Raw genomic sequence first — 24314 nt, 5'->3', positions numbered from 1 at the left:
TTCTTCTTCTTCTTCTTCTTCTTCTTCTTCTTCTTCTTCTTCTTCTTCTTCTTCTTCTTCTTCTTCTTCTTTTTTTAATGGATGACCTTGGCTTTAAATGAAATTACTTATTTTTCCCAGACTTAAAGTTTTCTTTCCCAATAAATATAGTTACATCTGCAGGACATTCCAGGGACACTGGGTAGTGGTGCTATAGCTTGATTTTGTCCCCTCCCCCAAGCCTGTCAGATTAGCAGGGCCAAGTTTTATTAGCATCTAATTCCAAGGGAACACTTAGTCAAGGACTTTAAGCACTGAGACTGAGCTCAGTGAGACCTTGGAATTTTGGAGGATGAAGAATGAGTAGGAGACAAAAGCCTTCCTTTAGCTTGCGACTTTCCCATAGACAAAGCACAAGGGAAAGATCCAGAGGTCAAAAATGTACGCATTCTACTGCGTATTCAGTGTGGCTGTTTAACTGCATCAGGGCCATTTCTCCTGGAACTCGTAAATCTTGGGGGAAATATTCCTCCAAGAAGGAAATGTACTTAATACTTTAACAGGAGGAGGGCTCTGTCAGTTCTGAGCTGGCCTCCACCAGCCCGTTTGGAAAGTGCTGGTACAGCCTCCCTGTTTCTCTCCTTGAGAAGGCCCCTGCCTGAACTCATGCATTATGGCAATCTGTAAAAACATGGAGAGGGACAGGCAGGGTAATGCAAGGTTGGCAGGCTACCCACAACCTCATTCACCACATAATTAAAGGAGAAAATACCCACACAGACAAACCAGGCCCCGAGTGAAAGGCCTGATATGTTTTTCCTGAGCATCTTGTATTTTTAGTTGTGGTTCAAGGACAATTTGAGTGAAAGATGGTTGTTTTCATTGCTAATGTGTCTCTTTCTCCTGGCAGCCTGAGAACATCCTGTGTGTGAATCGGGATGCTAAGCAAATAAAGATTATTGATTTTGGATTGGCCAGAAGGTATGTCTGTTTGGATGTAAGTACAGGGATAGAGGTAAGAGATGGGAAGCAAAGATGAACATGCCTTCATTTAGAATTAATTTAATGAAAATTGCGTTTACCCTAACCCTGTCAGATTTGAGATTTGAGCATCGAGAAATTTCTATGACACATGTAATTTTTAAAAAATGAGAAAGAATGTCTTAGTCCAGTGAACTTCATTAACTTAGACGGCAGTCATTCAGAATTTGTGCTTATCTCAATTTTTACATTTGTTCTGTTTATAAAGAGAAGACTTTTAAAATGTTGGTAGTTTAAATGAGACTATAGCGGGGTCTGGTTTCTTGGGGGAACAAAGAATTTACATGAGCATGTAACAGCTCAGCGTGTTAATGCACAATAAGCAGATACTGTGAATTATTGCATCTTGTCAGTTAGGAATGGCTTGTCCTGGCTGGCCATGGGCCTGTGAAGGACTGTAACAGGGTATTTGTCACAATCTGTGTTTAGATGTGTCCCAATTTTTCAGAGTGGATCTCTCACAACTGTTTGAAAATATTAAGGTATTATGGTTTATTTTTACTTTTAAACTCCCCAGGATGGTTTTTTTTGTTTGTTTGTTTTTGTTTTTGTTTTTGTTTTTTACCAGTTTTTGACACCGTGCAATTTCTGGCAAAGGTTTACTTATTTTTAGTTTGCTGTATAACTGAAGTTAGTTTTACCTTTTAAACGGTACCTGTTTTCAAAGTTCATTAGTTTGGATTTTTGATTGACATGCCCTACCCTAACCTTTTACCCTCAATTTCAGATATAAGCCCAGAGAGAAGCTAAAGGTGAACTTTGGAACTCCAGAATTTCTTGCCCCTGAAGTTGTAAACTATGATTTTGTTTCCTTTCCTACGGATATGTGGAGTGTGGGCGTCATCACATATATGCTGTAAGTGACTTCCCAGTCTCTCACACACTCATCCGCAAACTGTGATATTCTAGAAGCTTTCACTAGAATGAAAGCCTTGATCTAGGTATTTAGAAAAACAATGTGTCATCTCCTATTGCTTAGGTTCTGTTGCGTCTTACAATCAAAAGAAGTAAATTCCTCTCCCCACTATATCTGAAAAAAAAAAAGTCATGTATGTCTTCTCCACAGGTCACCTTAGGTCACATGATACCACTAAGACCCCTAAACATAATTTTTAAAAAAAAAAAAATTCTGGGTATCTGTCTGTTTAGATCAGTTTACACAGATCTGCTTGGGTTGTGCCTGAGCAGTGACATTCTGGGGTTTGCTTTCTAGGTTTGTGACAGTAGTTTGTCTTGCCAGCTGTAAAATACTTGAAAAGAAAATTTATTTTATTGTTTGAGATTTACTGAAGTATAACTTCAAACTCCCTTGCTGCAGTTGCAGTCGGGATGAGAGACACAAGCATGGTCCTGGATGCAATGATGGATTATATACATATAGTTTAGTGCTGTTTTCTTGCTTTTATATTTAAATGACAAAAGCATCCCATAATGGGTTCAAGACTGTTTAAAAATATACTCACCCTGAACCTGTGTCTTGTAGACTCAGTGGCTTGTCACCTTTTTTGGGCGATAATGACGCAGAGACGCTGACCAATATCCTGGCATGCAGGTGGGATTTAGAAGACGAGGAATTTCAGGACGTCTCAGAGGAGGCCAAGGAGTTCATCTCTAAGCTCCTGATTAAGGAGAAGAGGTACGCCAAGAGCACCTCATGTGGGAGGAACCAGGCTGATCGAATGCAGTGTGAACCAAGGAGTTAGTAGATCCCATTCCCTCAGTGGCAACCATGATGTTGGGCAGGCTCTGAAGGCAATGAGGCTTGACTCCTTGACCCAGTCTACTCGTGCCCAGGACTGTTTCAGTCACGAGGCTGGATGGGGCTGCAAAACTTGTCTCTTTCTGAATTCTGTAATGAAGTGGCAGCAATCAGGCCCTTCTGGTCAGCATCAGGTGACCTGCCCTAGTTCTTTCATGTCTATACACATTTATGGGCCAAATAGTGTTATCTGCTTTTTGGACATTATTTCTTTTAATCACAGCCCTTAGCTCCAAGAGGTAGAAGTTTCTGTTATGACTGTTTTACAACAAGATAGTATGTAGTTAGCCTATGCTAGAAAGGGGCAGGAATGACATTAAATGTAAGCTGATCTTTCTTCAAGCTCACACTCTACACTGTCATACAGACTTATATTTTCCTCTTATGCTAAAAACACATTAATTTAAACTTTAGTGGATGAACAACTGTGATATTGAAATATAGGGGCTTGGGTTTAGGGTCATAGAGTGGGAAGGACACTGATTATTCACTTTAGATGGCTTTCTATCTAAACTACATGACATCTTCAGAGCCAGTGCAGTTAACTTATTGTCGTCGTAGCATTTAGGCCCGACTATAAAATTTTTTTCATTGTTACTTCCTGACTGTAATTTTGCTACTGTCATGAATCATAATGTCAATATTTTCAGAGGCAGAAGTTTACCAAGGGGACCGCGACCCACAGGTTGAGAACTGCCGCTCTAAAGGAAGGGATAACTTGGCTGAAACATAGCCTCAGTCTCGGTGGTGGCGGGAGGAGCAGTTTAGAAACTTAATTTCTCTGTCCTTGACCTTTATTAGGCACAAAAACAGGCAAGGTTGTTATTGTTTTACATTTATGGATCCTAGACAACACAGAGATGGAAAAATACCAACTTTTTTAGACTGTGGAGGATGAAAAACTGTATTCACTGTGAATGTCAGTGTGGGATCTGCGTATTTTTAACTTCTGGATGCTCCTGTCGTGTGTGGAGAAAGTTATCACAGTCTCATGTAAGGAAAGTGTGGCTGAGAGCCTTGAAGTCCCATGGCTAGGACCAAGCAAATCCGGAAGCAGGTTTGCTGGACTCTGGCGGCTGAGTCCTTCCCACTCCTACAGTCTGGGGGCTCTTAAGTAGACAAGAAGTATCAGATAACATTTTGACAGATGAGCACCTAAGAGCCTGTAAGCCAACACTTGGATGAAACTCAGGCCAAATATCGCTGTCATCAAATAAAGATGTGGAGTGCAAAAATGAACCTGAAATATTATTAAAAGTCAGTTATGAGTACAATCTTAATAACTCTTTAAATAGATTTTTAAACACTTTTCATGAGAGTGGAGGAGTAATCATCTCTCAGCACCATCCCCACAAAGTGATCAAGGAACCCAACAGCAAAACCTTAGGATACTAAAAAGAACCCTATGAGGCTGGTGGGGCTGAGGTGTTTTTAACAACATCTTCATGTTCTGGGTCCTATCATGGTGATTTTTCTCAATAACTTCATTGCAAGTGAAGACTTTAATATTTGGCATCTAATAAAGCAATTGTAGTGAGGTAATCCTCAACACTGAAGCTCCGTGACTGCTCGAAACTGTTCTGCAGAAGCAGATTTCATATTGCAGCACTCGGTTTTTATTTTGAAAGGTTAGTTCAATGGGATGTTTATCAGCACACCAAGTAAGCTTAGAAATTTTAGAGTTAGGCTGTAATATGACTTTTATTACTCTTTATGTTACTTTTTTTTTCAAATTTTGTAAACCTTTCTTCATCTCCAAAATAATATTGTTTCTTTGTAAGGTAATCTAATATATTCTAGCATGATTGTGGTAACTCTCCAGGTTCTGAACTCTTCAAAACTCTTTCATTCAAAAGTTAACAGCCATATTCAAATATAAATGGCTTTTGAATTCATTGAAAATCACTGTAGCATTTTATTATAACTAAGAAATGTGCATTTGTTTCTCAATGGTTTGTTAAGAGGTCAACTTAAGAGTTCATATCACAGAATAATTACTTGTATTTGAAAAAAAAAACATTCAATTACTAATAAGAATTTGACGAGTGTCCTGCTTGTGTTACCAATGTTGTTAGAGGCGCTGGTCATACTAAGGGTGATGGTCAATACTAAAACCTGTGACCTGAGTCAGAGGCGGATTACTGATGGAGGCGTGGTTTGGTGTGTCCCTCTAACATGCTTCTGAATTTCCCTTTAGTTGGAGAATAAGTGCCAGCGAAGCCCTCAAGCACCCCTGGTTATCAGACCACAAGCTCCACTCAAGGCTGAGTGCACAGGTGACCGCGCTTCCTCTTTCCTCTTTCTTTCTCGCTGTGTGTCTCATCAGAGGCTACAGCCTTTAATGAGATTTCTCCTGATGTCTTTGCTCACAGCCTCACATCTTGTACTAGAAATAAATTTCTTGAAGTGTTTTATTGAGATATTATTGTTATATTTTTATATGCGTTTCATAGATTGTTTTTAGCATTATGAAATAACTGCATCTGTTGTAAAATATGCCACACCACAAAACCCATACACATATACAGATATATGGCTTGGGGTTTGTAAAGTTTGGAGAAGATATGCTAATATACATTTAGGAGAACTCTCTCCCCAAAACAAAATTTAGAATTCTAAATTCTCTATTCACCTTGCATATTTTTTTCTCCTCTGAGCACCAGATATTAGTTATAATACTCAGCTTGGTGTAAGTATATGTTTGAGCATATGTGAAAGAGATTGTTATTGGAGACTAAAGACACAAGTATTTATTGAGTGTAATTGAATTCACACTAAGCTAATCTCTTAGGGGGAATCTCTCTGCTCCCATCACCTTATTCTTTGTATTCCAACTCCCTCGTCTGTCTTTGTGGTGTAGATTTCATTTCTAAACTTCAGATTCACATGTCTACTGGTATTCTAGCTATTTCCACTTGGGTCTTCTCAGCCCTAACTCAAAGTCATCTCCATCTCACCCCACTTTCAACCATCCTTCCGGCAAAGAGTGCCCGTTAGGTGGCACCAATCAGCTCATGAGCATCTCCTGTTTCCTTCTTGTCTCAGTCCCCCATCTCATACTTCACTAATCTCCAAGTTCTGCACCTTGTATGTTCTAGGTGTTTTGGAATCTCTCCAGCTCTTCTCATGCCTTGTTTCCCTGGCCTGGGGCACCTGCTCCCCAAATTGCTACAATAGCCTTCTAACTGCCTTTTCTGCCTCATGTGCTTTTTCCTTCCATATAGCCATGTATTATAGAGATAACACAAAGGCAGATGCTCTGCATTAAATAACTTTACTCAACACTTTGGCTGCTTACCTAGGATAGATGAACAGGGGTCAGTATGCCATCACCACCTTCTGCTTCTGGCTTATGAGAATATCTTTAATGCATGCATTGGCTGGGTGGCTAGTGCCATGCTTGGGACAGTACAGAGTCTCCACACTTGCTTTTTCTCCTGCTCTCTTCATCATATACACTTTCTGGGGTTTGGAAAGGAACTTCTTTCTGACCAGCAAACTCAGGTTCTCAGTTTTTCCACAGCCACATTTTATTGAAATTAAATCTACATCTAAATTCAGCGTCAGTACTGAGTTTTATTTGTGTCTGAATATACCTTTCCTTGATAATTGGTACTGATGCCAAATAAAAATAGACTTATTACCTAGCCAGTACCTCACCCAGACTGCATAAACTGCTTATTAGGGAGACCAATCTATTTTGAGCCCATTTTCCACCGATGTATTTTTAACCAGGAGTCTAAATACACTTTGACATGTCAGGACAATATAGAAACCACAGCAAGGAATTAATGACACTATCCAGGCTAAAAAGTGTTTAAAAGTATTTTAAACCATGTGATCACAACTACATAAATCACCTTTTCGTTATGCCACCCAGCCGGTGCTACCCGAGGCCAATAGATATCACAAGAAAATAATTTTAAGATCTCTGCACGAATCTGTCATTATTAAAGTTATACTCACGTGGCACTGAATCCAGCTGCTTTACGAAGATTGACACGTATAACTCTCATGCTGACCTTATAAGCCTGGCATTATTACTACCCCCATTTCGTAGATGAGAACGCTGAAGCGGGGACAGAGAAGTGCTGGTGTCTGGGAAAAGCTTTATCACTCTCCTGATGGGTGGGAAGGGCTTGGAGCAAGTTTCTAGACCCACTCCAATCCGATATATGGTTAGTGCTCCTGGGTGCCTATATCCAACCAGTACATTTTATTTTCCAATGAAACAGAGGCTGAGCATCCCTTATCCACAGCGCTCTGGGCTAGAGGAGATTTTGGCTCTCTCCAGATTTTGAAATATTTGCATAGACAATGAGAACGCTTAAGAATGGGAGCCAATCTTGGCATGGCCTGCCCTTGTTTCATATACACATTATGCTTACAGTCTTCAGGAAACAGTGCAGGGTTTTCAGCGTGCCTGCATTTTTGGACTGTTACTTGGACCACAAGGTCAGGTATGGGCTTTTGTATTTATGAGTTGTGGTTTTGGAACTCAAAAAGTTTCAGATTTTGAAGCATTTTAAATTTCAGATTTTTTGGATTAGGGATACGAAACCTGTTGAGACTAATATTTTGCAGGTTTACTTTTGAAGTAATCTATTTTATATGTTCTCAAAAATAAAAAATTACGTTTGCTTAAAATAAATTTCTAATTCTGATCCAAAACTATCATTTTGACCTAACTTTTATTTTAAAGTATTTTGTGTTTTATTTATCCCTTTTAATTGTTTTATATTTGAAAGCTCTTAATTCGCTTTTGATCAGTTGACCATGCCATATTCTTTTAAGAAACATGTTTCTCTTTCTTCGAAATGGAGGCCTAGAAGTTCTCTGCCTCTTAGCATAGGCTCTAAATGACACACAGTAATTCTGCTCTGTCTTATGTCCCTGACCTTACACAACAAATTCCCATCAGAAACAGCCCTCTTAACTATCAGAACTCAGTAGGTACCTCCTACAAAATCCCTTGGTGCTCTGGAGCCAGAAGGAATAAATGTAAACAAGGATGATGCGGCTTTTTTTCGCCTAGAAGAAAACTTCCTTGTCCCCTTCCTCCTCGTCTCAAATCTAACAGATCCTGTTGTTGTCCCATTGGACGATAAAGCACATAGGCCAATGTCCACAATGACTGTCAGTCATTTTTCCATCATTATAACAAAGATAAGAGATGATGAAGTTCTTGTGATTTGGTTGTTTTTTTTTTAATTTTACATCACAGTTATAATCTCATTGCTATTGGGCCTGTGGAGATATAAAACAAGAGGGTTCACTTTGTGGCCAGGAAGAGAAAGAAGAGAAGAACAGGGTAGGGTCCTATCATTCTCTTCAAGGTCATGCCCCCTGTAACCTATTAGAGGTTCCATCATTTCCCAGTAGCACCACAGGCTAGAGACTAAGCCTTTATTTAGCATATGGGCCTGGGGAAGGGACAGGTAAGATCCGAACTGTATCATGACAATCTCCGATCAGGAAGTTTTCATATCTCTCCCACTGTGCACACCAAGACAACACACCAGCAGCTACAGCTATTCTTATGCACCCTAAACCCTATCACTGCTTATTACCTAGAATCCTGTTGACTAAGGTCAATGTTCAACACCACCTCCCTTACAATGGCTGCAAAGTCCCCATCTGAGGCCTTGTCTGTCTTCTTAAATCTTCCCATGCCTCTTAACGTCCCTTTCTCTGCTACTCTGAGCTCACCCAGAAGTAGCCATGCTCTGTAGTAGTCATAGCCCTAATGCCACGAGCACTGGCTCTTTTGTTTTGCCCAAGTGGGCTTTGAGCAAACATGCATTTGCCAATTAAACACAATGAGGGAGTAAGTGGGTTGACCCTGGCTTTGTGGAAGGAAGGGAAGTGACAGCAGGATGTTACAGTGGATGAGGAACAGGTGTGCCTGTCAGAAGGCTGCTGGCAACCTTATCCTCTTGGATGTCTCCGGAAGAGGACCATGAACCCATCGGCAAATTATTAGTTTTTCACATGCTCTCTTACTGTAAGTCAGAAGCTGATGAAAGCTGTTCTAACCCTTCCCCTAATGTCTCTCGTTTTTCTAGAAAAACTGCAGTTCTGCTGCTCAGAACCTCACGACCAAATAACTCACAGAAGGAGCCTTATTCAAAAGGTTGGTTTCAAGCCTTCTCCAACTCCTCCCATGGGAACAAATAAAATTACATTTGTTTTGGGGGATAACTGGGATTGCACCCCAGGAAAACCAGATTGCAATCATCGTGGAAATGTGTCTTGGAACTGTTGGCTGTGTGGTGTCTGTGTATTGCTTACGTGAGTGGAGTTAGAGGGAAATCGGGTATTTCTTGCACAGATATTGAGGGAAACAGGCAGTCTTTGAGCTGGTGGGCTCCAATCAGATTATTGTGTTTTCTTCACCTCAACTTTACCTTGTCCCAGTGGAGGAAGTACAGTTTCCTGTTGTGTGGGTTGTAGATAGTCCCATGCCTCAGCTTGCAGAGTGGGACCACTGAGATAACACAGGCAGAGCCCTGAGACTTCCTAGCCGAGGTGGGCTCCAGATTACATAGAAACTGTCTCGGGTTACCCCTTACGGTTGTGTAATGTCAGAGGCAGTGGGTGACACCTGGGAGAACAAAATGAGGCTATGTACCCTTCACCTGAAAACAGTGGAGTGAGACGCCCTGTTGTTTTAGAAGCAAAACCCTGCATTACCCGACACAGCAGCTGCCTCTGACCCTGGCTTTGCTTCCTGCCTCCAAGAAACACCATACCACACAGATTCAGATATGGGTTCTGGGCCCCGTGTTCAGTTCTTGTTGAATTATTAAGGGGTGGCTTTAATGTATTCCTTCTTTTATACCAGTAATGATTTAAAGCAACAGGGAGCCAACCAAGAGAGACTTAAAGTCTCAAAATTTAGCCCTTTTTGAAGGAGATACCTCCCTAATCTTAGAGAGAAAGCACACGCTCATTCTTGCAGCTAAATTTTAAAAGCTGCACAGGGCTTATGTTTTTGAAATGGGCAACTACCCCCCAACCCCCATTTTGTGGTGCCTGGGACAAATCCAGATCCATAGGCATGCTAAACAAGTGCTCTACCACTGAGCCAGAACTCCAACTCTAACTGGTTTTAATCTTTTGTTCTGATCTGTATTTTTCTGGACCAGGGGTTTCCGCTGGTCTATCTGCCAGGATATATTCTTTTCAGTGGCCTTGAAGGAAAGGGAATAAATCAGCACACCATAGTCAAAGGCTCAAACCAGGGCTTGGAAAATGCATAGCCTTCCGTGTCTGGGCTAAGAGTCTGTCATTTATTTAAGAATCTACGGACAGTCAAGGAGAAGGTTTGGGATTCATGTGCACAGGACATTCTTGTTTGTCAAAAATTGTAAAGGCAACAAAATGAGAGGAAGCAGAGGATGGCTTCACTTTAGGGCCCACGGGAGCCCCAGGCCTAAGTGACAGCTTTCAGCCACAGCCTGCACTGCGAGCTGTGAACAGCCAAGGCCCTAGAGCAAACAGGCAGTTCTGGTCCCACCTCTCCTCTCCCCAAACTCTTCCTTTAGAAGCAGTTTTGTCCCCAGCCACCACAAACCCCCAGGGTTTGCCACAAACCACCTTCCCACAGAGAGTGCTGGAGTGATTTTTAAGCCTGGTGGGAATGAATGCACTGGGTGACAGGAGGTTGCATTCCAAGGCAGGCCTGTCGCCAGGGTCTGTGGGGGAAAGAATGAAGAGGAAATGGTGGTGGGAGGAGGTAAAATCCTTCCATGCCAAAGCTGTCACTTTGAACCCACTGTGATGGAAGACAGCACAGTCCTTGCAGGGACAGAAACGGAAGCACTGAGCTAGTTATACTGTACAGCTGGGTACACTCTTTGCTGGAATTACTGAGCTCAGACAGGTTTGCCTCCTGAAGGTCTTGTGGGCTGCCTGCCTCCATTCCCCAGGCTCCTCTAGATCTCCTTGGCTCATGGGTCTCCTTGCAGGCCAAGAAGAATGGTCTCAGATCAACACAATCTGCCTGCTTCATTTTTTGCTTGCTTTCTCTTTATTCTCAGCTCTAGAGGTAGAACCCATTCTCATGCTTAATGGGCATCAAGCCTCTATTCATGAATTAAAAGTTAAATTTAAAGTATTAACTCGGTACAGCCAACTCCAGACCAGCCTGGTCTGTAGAATGACTTCAAGGTCAGGCCAGATAACTTATTAAAGCCTGTCTCAAATTTTAAATCTATAAAAGAGAGCAGAGGCTACAGCTCACTGGCATAGTGCTTTCCCGGTGTTCTCGGAGCCCTGGGTTCAGTGCTCTGCCTCACACAGAAAGAAAGAGGAGCATGTGTGTGGAGGTAGGAGTCAACACTGAGCAAGCCCACTTTCAGAAGATGAATGAGGTTTCTGGCAAGATCCTATGAGTGAAAGTAAATTTAAGATAATTTTTTTTTTTCCTAATCTGTTGGTTTGGGCTGGAGAGATGGCTCAGAGGTTAAGAACACTGGCTGTTCTTCCAAAGGTCCTGGGTTTAATTCCCCGTCAACCACACGGTGGCTCACAAGCATCTATAGTAAGATCTGGTGCCCTCTTCTGGTGTGCAGGCTCACCTGCAGGCAGAATACTGTATAAATAATAAATAAATAAATCTTTAAAAAAAATCTGGTGGTTAAAGATTGTTCTTGTGGAAAACAAAAAGATGTAGGTCCTATAAATAAGGTGCAACTCACAATGTAAATTGAGGCACATAAATATTTTTCAATTCATTAGAGGTTTCTTGATGCACCAATGAAGCAATTTTAAAAGCAGCCTGGCAGCTCTCCGTTCATCATTCTCAGCCTTGGGTTTGGGTCCTTTCTCATCTCTCAGGCATAAGGGCTGTGATGTTGCTCAGTGCCTCAGTCAGATGTGGGAATACGCCCTTACCTTTGTGTGGCTCTGACCACACGTTCAACTGTAGATAGAAAATATTGGGGAGGAAAAAAAAAAACCTGTGTCTGTGCTAACTGTGCCCACTGTTTCCTAAACAGTGGGGAACAATCATTCACACAGCTTTATACTGCTGCCACCATTAGTCACTGAGAGATGATTTTAAACATGTGGGGATTCATATGTAGGTTTCACACAAATTTTGTGCTACTTTATATAAGGAACTTTGGCTTCTGTGGATTCTGGCAAATGTGGGAGGGTTGGTGGAACACCCTCCCCCCCAACACACATACACACACACACACACACACACACACACACACACACACACACACGATATGATGGGCGAGCAAATTCCCTGCCTAGCCCAAATGCTCACTTTGATGCTGAAGTCGGGTTGACCATGGACTGACTGATGAGAACAGCACAGGAGTGGCTGTGCTTCAGATGAAACAAAGAGAGCTTTGTCCTTCAATATTGCAAATAATGTTAAAATACTCACAGGGACTTAAAAAAAAAAAGCAGCCGTGGTGTGCAGTGGAGTCTGTCAAACGGTTTCTTTCTGTCTCACGCACGTACACACATACATTATGAAAAGTCATCTGTGGTTTTCCTACGGGGCACAACCAGCTAATTACAATTTTAAAGTCCTGCTGAATTAACAAGATTGGTATTTTGTTTGCTTTGCAGGAAAGCTGCTGCGGTTGCTGCTGCTTTGAGAAGGCTTTTGGAAAAATCAGCAGTTCTGGTGCCTTGACCCCTGTGTTGACTGGCAGCCATAGCCTGGGCAGCCTTGAACTTGAACTTGGAGAGGCTCTCTTGTGCTCAGTGGGTGACCCAGGGCCGCTCCCCAGGGGCTCAGGCAGATGCCCACATCCCACTCTGTGCACAGAGGGGAAGATGTTTCTCTGCCTTCTTGGATTCTGGCGCTTCAATGTTTGCTTTTCGTTGTGGATATGTTAGTGGGTAGCGGGCGTGCTTGAGATGTGAAAGTCTGGACGATGCATCTGGAGAGAGAAAACGGATTGTACTGTGCTTCTTAGGGGGGCAATTGTATCGCCAGCAACACTCTAAGGTCTGGACACTTTGATTTGCATTTCTATGTGGTCTGGAATGGGGTGGATTCGATGCATAATTAGATTGCTGGAACTTAAGGCTTCTAAGGCGAGAGCCATCACATATAGCACCTTCCATGTATTCTGAAATCTCTCTCTGTTTCTCTCAAGTGCAACAGTTTCTACCCAGTAGCTGATTCCATGTTCAGATTCATAACACAGCATTTTACAGAGTGTCCCTTGCTTTGGTCTACTGGGCAAGTTCATCTCCCTTGAATGCGTTGGTTTGAGGAAGAGCATATTTGTAGTTAGTCTTTAAAATGACAACCTTAAACAGACAGTCATAAGAGCTTCCCTCAAGCCCTAGGTGACACCAAGAGGTGATGGATCTGTGCATTCTGGGGAAAGACAATGCTCAGCCTCCAGGGTTGGTGACTCAACAATGGCTCTCCAGCTTCTGGGTAAACTGAAACACTCAAACGACCAATAATCATAGCTATACAAATTCACAACTCTGCAAATTCTCATGGGGGTCAATGTTTATAAGGGCAAGGCAAAACTGATTTTTGGGTTGTAAACTATTATTATTATTTTTCTTTTTGAGACAGAGTTTTATTGCATAACCTTGGCTGGCCTGGAACTTGCTATGTAGACCAGGCTGGCCTCAAACTCATAGAGATCTAACTGACATTTGCTCCAGAGTAGATATAAGTACTATTCCCCTGACATTCAGCCTCTCGTCTCCAAATAGTCATCGTATTTAGTTCAGCAAAGCAATGCCTTCTTTTTAGCCATAAATTGATGTCACAATTTCGCCATAAATCGATGGGTAAGTATACCTAGTGGCCCATGGCTAACTGCCAAGCCCTCACAGCCATTGGCATGCCCACCAATGACTAATGCTCCTCATAGTCTTTTCATTCCCAACTCTGAAGTGAAGGGGAAGTAGGTGCCACTTAGTGAAGGCCAGTATCCATTTTTTTTGTTGTGCTAGCCATAAGCATCTGCTTTTTCCTGCCAGCGTTCTTATGCCGTGGCACGTCTTCCCTTCTTTTGGCCCTTGCATTCATCCAAGGTTAGTTTTAATATTCCTATTAAATGTTTCTTTCCTTCTTTCCTCCTCCTCCTCCTCCTTTTAAAGAAAAGGCACACACACACACACACACACACACACAGAAGCTGGGATGAGGAGAAGTTCTGACTTCAATGTTCTATTACTGTGCTATGCTTAGCTGATGCTGTTCCCTGAGTATGGGGGGAGAAAAACACAAGCCAGTTCATGCATTAATTTTTCTTGACCACAGCAGGCTGGCATTCACTCAAATGCTAAATGGGACACAAGGGTCTGGTTGGAAACCCTACATAGAAGGGCATTTTCAGTTCTGGGCATGGGCTCTCCTCCGGCCTGAGGAAGAGCTCTTAGGCAAGACATGCAGCTTTCATTCTAAACTCACATTGGCTGGGCCTGCCACATGTGGAAAGGACAGCTTAGGTCACACACAGGCACAATTTCTTGGCCACCTGAATCCACACGATGACCCCACAGCTAGTGGGCATGATGGCTTCAGTTTTTTCAGTTTTGTTTTTTCAAGGTTTAGAAAGGAGACTGCTTTGAGAGTGGATCTTCCAATGCACAGTTAAGCTTACACATTTGGATAGGAAGGCAGGTAGCCCTATGCCAGCGGGAGCATTTCATAGGCGAGCTGAGATGAGTTCCGTCACCAAGTTGACGACTACAGACTGAGTTACTGTGGTGCAGGGGAAGATCAGTCTAGCTTTGCCTGGGGAGATCAAACCAGATGCCGGTGCAGACCCAGAAATTGGGGCTGGCTGTTCTACGGCTCTTGTCAGCAACTTTTCCAAGGGGGGGTCATGGAGATTTGGAGGGGCTGTATTCTCCTCCACCCTCTTCATGGACAAGAGGCTTTGTTCCACCCGATGCTTGAAGCTGCCACTTTCTTCAGCTCGTGGAGGAACTGAACCACCAGCAAATCTTGCTGTTCAGTGAGAAATAGCCTGTAAGCGACTGAGGAGGGAGTGTGTCCATGTTCAGAATTTGGAAGACACCAACACTTAATCAGAATCAGTTGGTATTTAAGAACAAGGAGAAAAGGGCTCGTGCTTCCATTTGCTCCATTAAAAAATTTTTGGAAGACAGCTTAGAGCAAAGCTTTACAGGTTAAATTAGGTAACACATATGTGTTGAGATCCAGGAGTTTATTTTTGGTGGCTTTTTGTCCAATTGATACTAATTTATTTTCTTTCTTTAAAATGTAAATAGGCATGTGTAATTTGATGTTTTGAAGAACATGTGAATAGTTATGAAAATTAGCAGAGTCAATTTTCTTCTTTTTTTGGAATCAAAAAATGAATTTTTATACTAAGGAAATGAGAGTTATGCTCTTAATTCATTCCTTCTTTCTCCTCCTGCATCCTTCTTGCTCCCTGTTACTCCCTCGGCTGGACAAGGGGTTCCAATCTATATACATGTGCTTGTTTAGTTTGGGCTCTGGGCCAGCTTGCTTGGAAAATTTACTTGTAAAAGTATAAGCAAGAAGGAGAGGCAGGGGCCTGTGGACTGTGGAGGTTAGGCTCAGCTTTGCCATCCCTGTGGGCCACACAGGCTGAAGCTCACTGTTCAGTATCTCCAGAGCGAAGACATTGTGCTTTCTTTTTAATTTTTTTCTTCACTTATTCTTTTTCTTAAGTTAGAATTTAGTCCATCTTCTTCGTTATGATATTCCTCTAAGAGCCAGCCAACCTGTCTGCTTGCCTGCCTCTTTTTCACTTCCTTTCCTTTTTCTTTCCCTCCATCCCTTCATCCCTTCCTTCCTTTCTTTCTTCTCTCCTTCTCTCCCTTCTTGCCTTCCTTTCATCTTTCTGTCCATTCTTCCTTCCTGCCTGCTATCCACTTCCTCTCTCTTTCTCCTTCCCTATTTCCCTCTCTTCTCTCCCTCTCTTCTCTCCTCTTTCTTCCTTATTTCCTTCCTTCTTGCTCGCCTTCTCTTTCCTCCCTCCCCATTCTTCTTTCCCTCCCTCCCTTCCTTTCTTTTATTCTGGGAATGGACCCCAGGACCTTGCACACACTAGGCATAAGCTGTACCACCAAACTGCACATCCACGCCTCCATGATCTTTTTGAGAATAAAACTTAATTTCCAAATGGTAAAGTGCCTTCAGTGACACAAGAAAACAGATGAGTGACACTGGGTTCCAGATTCCAATTATGTCCTTCTGTAGCCTGAAATCTTCAGTTTTTTCAAATTAGAAGTGTCACACATGTCTTCTTGTCCTATTTTGGTGAGGTGTTTCTACAAGTGACCTAAATATGGATAGTCTCAGCTTCCATGAAGGCGTATGACACAAGGCAACCACCCATTCAAAAGAACATAGGCAACCCCTGATTGGAGAAACTGGACATGCATGTTGCTGTCACCCTAGCTGACAGATGCCGGTGTGTCCTTCTGAAGAGGTTCATTCATGCAGATCAAGTCTAAAAGTGGGTTGTGTGGTGGCCGCATATGTCATGTATATTTTTATTTCTGAATGTAGTAGGAACATCTGGCTGTATTCCCTTGCCTTGTGAAGGTGTACTGTAAGCGGTGTATGTGTATTACATTAAAGAACAATATCTTAATTTCTTTGTTCTAATTTATCTTTGTTAATGATCTGAACTGTTCAATAAAGAAGCCTTGGCAAATGCAACAAAATCCCCCTCCTTTTTGACGTTCTGATGATACATGACATTAAGATCTCCAAGGTACCTTTAAAAAGCTTCACGCATATAGGGGTTCCAGGACCCTCTGTGTGACTAGCAGACGGTCCCACAGGAGGAAAGTAGCTTTCTCACTTGATATGGTTGTTCCATTGAAGGAGTTATGCTTTTTTTCCCTATTAATCTAAAAATATTGACAAACATATTTATATCTGTGCAAATTGTCTAGGGCCAGAGTGAAGTGGAGCTGTCCAATCTCTTTAAGACAGTTTCATGACCCTTCAGCATCTGCCAGTGAGAACCTCACAGCATGGACCCCAGTGCTGAGTGGCTACAGTGCCGTAGGCTGCAATGTTGTCTCTCAGGCCTGAGTGTCTACTCTGGAGATGTGACTGTTCAGCTCCCAAATCTGCAGCAATGTTGGACCTGGTTGAGGCCTGCAGTGATGTACTCTTGAGCCATGGAGTCCCTACCCAGGGACATGTATTTTCTAGTCCCTCAGTTGGCTTGCTTTTTCTGCCAGAGTAATTGTACACCCCTCTTGAACCCAGTCTCTCAGGCCTGACCTTTTAGGTGAGTCATCTGACTTATTCCCCCCAAGGAGGAAACCACATTCACCCACCAGCCACATCAGTGTTCATGGGCCCACTCTTCCTCAGAAGCAAGTTCTCAGTGTGCAATCTCAAGGACCTGCCACTTGGGGTTGAGGGTCAGTCAAGTCCTTTCTTCTCCTCTTGTGTTTCTCTCCCACGGTAAACTGGAGTGGACAGGTTTGTCTCCCTCAACATGCTGTGAAAGGAGGTCACCAGACCCTTCCTGCTTCCCTTTCCACTCCTTACCATTTTGGCCTCATGACCCTAATCCTGAGAAGATGGTTCCTTGGGATCTTTTTGCCAGTAACATCTTTCCACACCTCCTGAAGAAGGTTTCCTCAAAAACTTAACTTTCAATTTTCTCTGAATATCACCAGATATAAATGCAATCTGATACAATAGTTTTCTTTATATTTAGCTGACTCATGGGTCCCTCAACACTCACTGTTATTTCTGGAAAGTTCCAAAATATTCTTACACAAGTTTCGGTACCAACATGTCAGGAAGAGTGGCCTCCTGTGGCAGGACAGCCCGGTCAGTCACCTCCCTGCTGCTCTTCTGGGTCTTCCGGACACCCAGCCACACCAGCAATGGGTACAGTTGGGCAGAGGAGCTGAGAAGAGTCATCACGCACTGCTAGCCTCACTTCCTGTGCTCAGGGAGGCAAAATGGGGACATTACAACCATTGCAATCTTCCCTGGAGCAACTAAAAGCCTCTAGTAGTTATAAGCCAGTGAAAACAATAAATAGATCTCCCCCTGATCCCTATAACCAACCCATCTTATAGGCGGAATTTGCTGCAAGGAGAACAAAATTTAGGCTGAATTATGAGACACCGGCAGATGGTGAGTAGCAAGTACACTTACGGATAGACAAACTTCTGTGTTAGTCTGGGAGAGCCCTTAGTTTATAGTCTCTTAGGGCCCTTGTAAGCAACTTGAATGGAGGGTTCACCCAACATGGATATAAGATTATCTGCCTCAAGCGAATCTATAATGATGATCGAACCTTGGTACAACTGTCTAGCTGGATCAGGTGGCAGAATCCTCAGTGAGTGGCTGGGCAAATGGGCAATAGAATTAGAGGGCCTGAGAGGCATTCTTAAGAGCTCCCAGGCCTTCGAGCTCTTCATTACATAGCAGTAGATTGCTGTGAAGAAATGTGGCACACGCCTGTAGTCCCAGCTGCTTAAGAAGCTGAGGTAAGACAGTCAATCACGTACGTGAACCTAGGAGTTGACATGTATGAGCATGAATTATATTCTTATTATATTATATTTCCATTCTTCATGTAATGGTGCAAATATAGGTGCTGCTTTTTTTAGCCAGGCCACAGACTTTAGACACCACTCATTTTACTAATTAAAAATAATTGTAATATCCATTATGCTAATTAAAAAGCCTCTGGTATTGAACAAATAAATATAGGGAAAGAAGACAGGAATTCTAATTTTAAATTCCCCCTCCAACCTCTGGGGTATAATCTTGATTAAGTCAGTATTTTCTGGATCTTACTTCACTTCTCTAGGAGTCTTTTATAAGAAATCACAGACCCAAAATCACTCTGCTTGGCCACAAAATCTCACATAATCCTTCCTGGAAAAAAAAAATCTATTTTAGCTTCTTCCCTTAGTTTCTCATTAAGTTGGCTGAGGAACACACAAGTCCACAGGAGTGGACTCGTCTTCTCCCTGTGTTCCCCTGAAGGCATTCTGTGCTCCAAAACGTGCTCGTCCACTAGGCCTGCATATCATCCCAGAATCCCCGCTGGGGGCTGGACTGTTATACAAGAACATTTGTCCTCTTACATCTAATGAGGAATGCCCCAGTGGCAAAGAAGACTGCTCCCAAGAACAGTGGGCCAATTCAAGCTCCCAGCAAAATCCACAGGAAACTGTAAATCTACAGCTTCTGTGACCAGATGAGACAGCAATGGCAAAGTTACCTCTGCAAGTCACCATCTGCTTCTTCTGCCACACCACAGCTCTCACCTTTTCACCCCAATTTTATCACTGGGGAGCACCAGCTGGAGCACCCTGTAGAAATCTCATGCTTCATTGCTGGTCTTCTGGATGCCTCTCTTTTTCTCCTTGAATCTTCCACATTGAGGATGGTTTTGTTTTACTTTTTGCAGTGTTGAGGATATGGTTCAATGCCTTGTATATGCTAAGCACATGTTTCACACTGATCCATACCTCCAGCCCTGATGGTTTTTTGTTTTTGTTTTTATTTGTTTGGTTGGTTTGGTTGTTTGTTTTTTTTTTTTTTTAAGTATAGTCATGTCATGTTAAAGGTTAGAAACTATACATGTATAAGTTTCATTTCCCTCATTCCTTCCATGCTAAAGCCACCGCTTTCTAGGCCTCTGATGGGCCACAACTACAGCAACCTTTTCATGATTGGCCATCGGGGGTGAAATTTTTTAGAGACTGTAATGTAGATTCTTCTGCCTCTGGAACACATGAGCACTGAAGGGTCAAGTTATTGGTGGTGGTGCTTTTTTTTAAATTATAACTATGACTAGGAAAGTCATGATGGGGGCCGGAGGATCCGCATTTCATTGCGGAACTGTCAAACTGATGTGAACCGTGGCAGAAGCCTCAGTTTTTGCCAGGCAGACTTTCCCACAGGCTGCTTCTGTGACAGCTGACCTCTCAGCGCAATAAACTAAGGGGAAAAGGGGAAGATGAGGATCCCAGCAACAACACCTCAGATTCCTACAGTGCCCTCTCTGGTATAGAAAAGGACTGCACAAGGAAAAAAACAAAAGGAAATGAACCATGGGGAAAGGGGAACATTCTGAGGCTGGCCATCACTGTACATTCTCTGGGTCCCCAGTGAGAACAGGATCCCACTACTCAAAACATCCTCCCACTTCAGGGCCTCTCAAAGTCAGGCTCCTTCTGGCATCAGCTCAAAGTCAAGAATATCATCTTCCAAGTCTAGTCTCACTGATGATGCCTTTGTTTGAGGGAAGATCTTTAGATTTAGTTTTCAGAGTACAGATTCTTTGAGTTCAGAGACAAGAAAACTACAGAGGAAAGTTATTCCTCCCCATCACAGACACCTGTGATAAACAGTGGACAGGTTAAGATAACCAAAGGAGAAAAGGAATCAGGGACTCACTGGTCCAGAGCACCTGTGCAGTTGTTTTGGATTTATAGTTACTCAGTCCTGGGCCTGAGTTTTAGAGATCTTGGTTCCACCTTCAAGGCTTTGGTTTCATTCTCTGAGAAATTGTTATCTACTCCCAGGGAAGCCAGTTTTCACTTGCAACCATGTGTATCTTTCAGCCTAGTTCTGTTCTGCAGAAGTGTGAGCGTACAAAGGCCTTTTCACTCTTGAGTACTATCTGGTTGCTTCAGTCTAAGCTGATGATGCTTCTGACAGTATTGATTTCCTAAAAACATTATAGATTTCCTATGAATGTTGAGACTGACTCCATTAGACAAAGACTTTACCAGCAAGTCCTTCCAGATAAGGCCCTTTCTATCTTGATTTTTGGTAAGCCTCTTGACAGAATTGTTCGCTAAATCATTGTCCTTGGCATTTCTGAGGTCTTAGGAAAGAGTTTTAAGTTCCTGGTTTTCTGCTTAGTTCACCAGCAGAGTGTCTGGATTTGCTCTTTGTTTGTTATCCTTTTCCTTCCCTCCTCCCTTCTTTCCACCCTCCCTTCTTTCTCTTCTTTTCTTGCTTAGTATTATTCTAGCATTGTTTATTCTTTACTGTGGATGAATTTATTTTTCTCTTCTGTCAGCAAATCTCCTACAAGTATTTTCTGCAGATCTGACTTAGTGCTCATAAATTTCTTTAATTTATTTTTGGCATTGTAAGTTTTTAAAAAATTTTTCCCTTCAATTATGATAGATAGCTTTGCTGGGTATAATATTCTGGGTTAACAATTGTTATCTTTCAAAACTTGATATATGTCATTCCATTTGGGCTTTTAATATTTCAGTTGAATAATCTGATGATTGTTGTGATGGGCCTGCCTTTATTATGACATGGTGTTTCTCTTTTGCTGTTTTCAATAAATTTAGTGTTTTAATTGTAATATGACAAGGAAGTCTCTTTTTCTTTTTCTTCTTCTTGTTTTGATTATCTGGTGCCCCAAATGTTTCATACTGGATTGGCATCTTGTTTCCTAACTCTGCAAAAAATTTCAGTTAAAATTCATTTGAAAATGTTTTATGCTTTCTGGTTCTATCCACAAAATGTGTAAATCTTGTTAGAGTATTGTGTATGGAATTCGCACTGGTACCTTCTTGTTAATTTATCTTTGACCTTATTGGATTGTCTAGGTTTCTCTACCTTTTCTTCAAGCTTAGATACACCACCATTTTCTTAATCCATTTTATTGCCTAGACTCTCTACAGAGTTCATTTGACTTACTGTGTTTTTCATTTCCCACATTTGGAACTGGTTTGTCTTTAGCATTTCTATCTCTTTTTTTGAATGCCTAGTTCATATTATCCATTGTCTTTCTTATTTCATTCAGCTGTTTGTGTCTTTGAACATACTTATAATATGATTCTGAATTATCTGGGATTTCATCTAACTCACACTCACTAGGTTGTCATTGTTGTAGAATTAATGATTTTTTGGAGGGATTGTGGCTTTTTCTTCCTGTGTGTGTTCCTTATATCGCTATATAAGGATTTACACACCTGGTGTTACTTCTTTGCTTGGTTCATCTTTTAAAATCATCCATAACCTTTTAATTGAAGTATTTGCAATGTTCAAGTGGGACTTAGGTGTGATAGCATTGATTGTAGTTTAGAAAATAATTACCCAGATTAGGTGCTATTGTAAGCTGGGTAGGATCTTAATTGGAGGTGCAATCACAGCTGCTCCCTGTTACTTACCAGCCTGCAATCTGTACTAGCCACCTGACAACAATGGACCCTTCAGTAACTGTTGCAGCATAAACAACCATGGGTTGTTTGGAGTATAGCCTGATTTTAGTTGCTAAAATTCGGACAGAGAGTGTACATAAAGAAATGGGTTAATTATATTGGCTTTGAAAAAGGAAAACACCCGACGTGGGTGAAGTAGCTAGGAAGGGAAAGGTAAAATACTGCTAGGGTCCACACAGTTTAGAAGTCACTAACTCTATGGAAGGTTGTAGTTAAGAAGTAAAAGGGGGAGGGGATAAAAATGAAAGAAGAAATGAACTAAAAGGTGAGTAGACAGGGTGTAGTTGAAGTGTGGAGTAAAGAATGCTTTATCGTTAAGTGAGTAGAGATGCAAACAACCATTCTGAGACCTCAATGATCAGTGTTCAAACTAAAGCAAAGCCACCATGAGACATATATTCAAGAGAGGAAATCAAGTGGTAGAAAACATGAGAGATAATACTTATGGAAGGAATTGCTGGCATAGTTACATTGTGTCGGAAGGTGAAGTTCTTAGATCCCTCTGCTTCTCGTAGGCTCCTCATGGTGCTGTTTGGAAAGAGTGGGAACCACTGGTCTTTGTAACCTTGGTGTTCTTGGGCTTCTGTCTTGTGGGGAAGGGAGATTACAAGTCCTTTTCTGAGAGCTGCCTGAACTCCTACTCTGCAATGTTCCTAAGTCCTGCAGATCTGGTGGAGATGAACAGCAACACTCTCCTTGTCATTTCTACCACTGTTGCCTGGGCAGCTTGACTCTGCAAGCCACAGGACACCACGGAGAAGATGCCCACCTGTGTTCCAAGTTCAGCTTCAGTACCTGCTTCCTGCAGAGATCTCCCTCTGGCTTAATAAATTGGCTTATAGATCTTGTCTCTCGCATAAGTCCATAAGACCTTCTTACCTTTGATGTTCTCCATCACTGAGTTTCAGTGGTGAGGTTTCTAGTCTGTCATCTTACCCAGAAGCCCTCTGTGTCAGTATTTTAAATCGTAAGGAGGTGCCTTTTCCTAAGTGTTAGCATCATTTAATATCTGCAGAAGTTGGATCTTTTAATTTTTTTCCTCTTTTTTGTTGTTTATTATGAGAGACAAGAAGAGATCAGGAAATGTTCTCTGTATTTCCAAAAAATCTCAGCTAGATCATATAGTCCAAGAGACAGCTTGTTCCTGATGGACTTTTCAAAGCAGAGCCCTGTCTCCAGTCTCAAAGGGAATTTTTTTTCACTGTACTTAACATACTTACTCTCAAACGTTTTTAGGATTTCATGAGACACTCTTTTAGGTTCTTCTAGCTCTAAATACTCTCCTCCAAGTCCTTTCAGCTTCTTCACATGGCTTGGTACCACGCCTCTTTTGCCCCTTCGGGGTTTGTCACACAATACTTAACTTGCACAGTACTCAGCTGAGCTTTGTACTCACTCTACCGAGCACAGTGCTCTCCTGAGCACAGCACCTTGAGGGCAGGACTCTGCTTCACGCTGTCAACACTAGTGCAGAAGGCGGCTTTGTAATTCTACAGTTTTATGCATCTCCTCTTTCTTCAGATAATTTTATGAACTGACAAAAGAAAACAAAACTAGTCTTGTCTACCCGGTGAACATCTAAACCCACCATCCTTTCCCATTCCTGGCACAGTCCTGGGGTCACGTGGCATCCTCTCTGTGTAGTTGTTATTCTGTTTTCTAACTATATTGACTTTTCCCCCTTCTAGTTCTCCTCAATGCTTAAAACCTTTGCACACAGGAATCAGGGTCTTCCTTTTGGCATTTTGATCCTTTTCTGCAGTTCTAAGCAGAGTAAATCTCTAAATGTATGTGTCCTTATTTGGCTGGATTTTGATAAAGGACAATTCAACACTACTATAATATCTACTGGATAAAGTTCCAAATTTATTTAAAATTGTATTTTCTTTTTCTTTAGACCCCATTTTGTTTCTTTTCTATATTTTATCCAGTGACTGATGGCAACAGTATAAGCCATTATAGTGCTTACTTTCCTTGAGTAAGAATTAGGGTCTGTGTTCATAATTTTACATATTTTCTTTACCCATATGCTTAAATATGTCAATTTGAGAGAAAAACAATCTAACAAAGATATTCATAATTCTTGCTAATTAATGTCTGAACTTTTCCCCTTCAATTATTTGACACACCTGTTCACTGTAAATTTCCTCAGCAATTTTTATATCATATTAGAGTTGCTCAGAACTTGGATACACACCTGAAGTTTTTCTGAATTTTAATTATTTTCAAATTAATTTTACTATTCTGGATAATTTTGAAATTACCCACATGTTTAATAAAATTGAGCTTTATATTTTTTAAAAAAAAGTGTTTCTCTAAGGTTTCAAAAGATAGCATATGGTCTGCTTTTATGAAT

At 41.7% G+C, this 24314-nt stretch overlaps 1 protein-coding gene across 1 annotated transcript in view; it reads left to right on the top strand.

Moving 5' to 3' along the window:
- Mylk4 (myosin light chain kinase family member 4) overlaps positions 1-8886 on the top strand; it is a 71025-nt gene extending 62139 nt beyond the window's left edge. The window contains exons 8-12 of the mRNA XM_055619100.1: positions 890-960; positions 1748-1876; positions 2504-2656; positions 4977-5055; positions 8845-8886. Of these exons, the coding sequence (XP_055475075.1) occupies positions 890-960; positions 1748-1876; positions 2504-2656; positions 4977-5055; positions 8845-8886 (474 nt within the window). The remainder of the gene's footprint in view (positions 1-889; positions 961-1747; positions 1877-2503; positions 2657-4976; positions 5056-8844) is intronic.
- Positions 8887-24314: the final 15428 nt, after the last annotated feature.

The sequence above is a fragment of the Psammomys obesus genome, unplaced genomic scaffold (assembly GCF_907164565.1).
Source record: "Psammomys obesus unplaced genomic scaffold, mPsaObe1.curated_primary_1811, whole genome shotgun sequence".
NCBI lineage: Eukaryota > Metazoa > Chordata > Mammalia > Rodentia > Muridae > Psammomys > Psammomys obesus.
The sequence above is the reverse complement of the archived record's forward strand: the minus strand, read 5'-3'. Positions and strand labels throughout refer to the sequence as shown.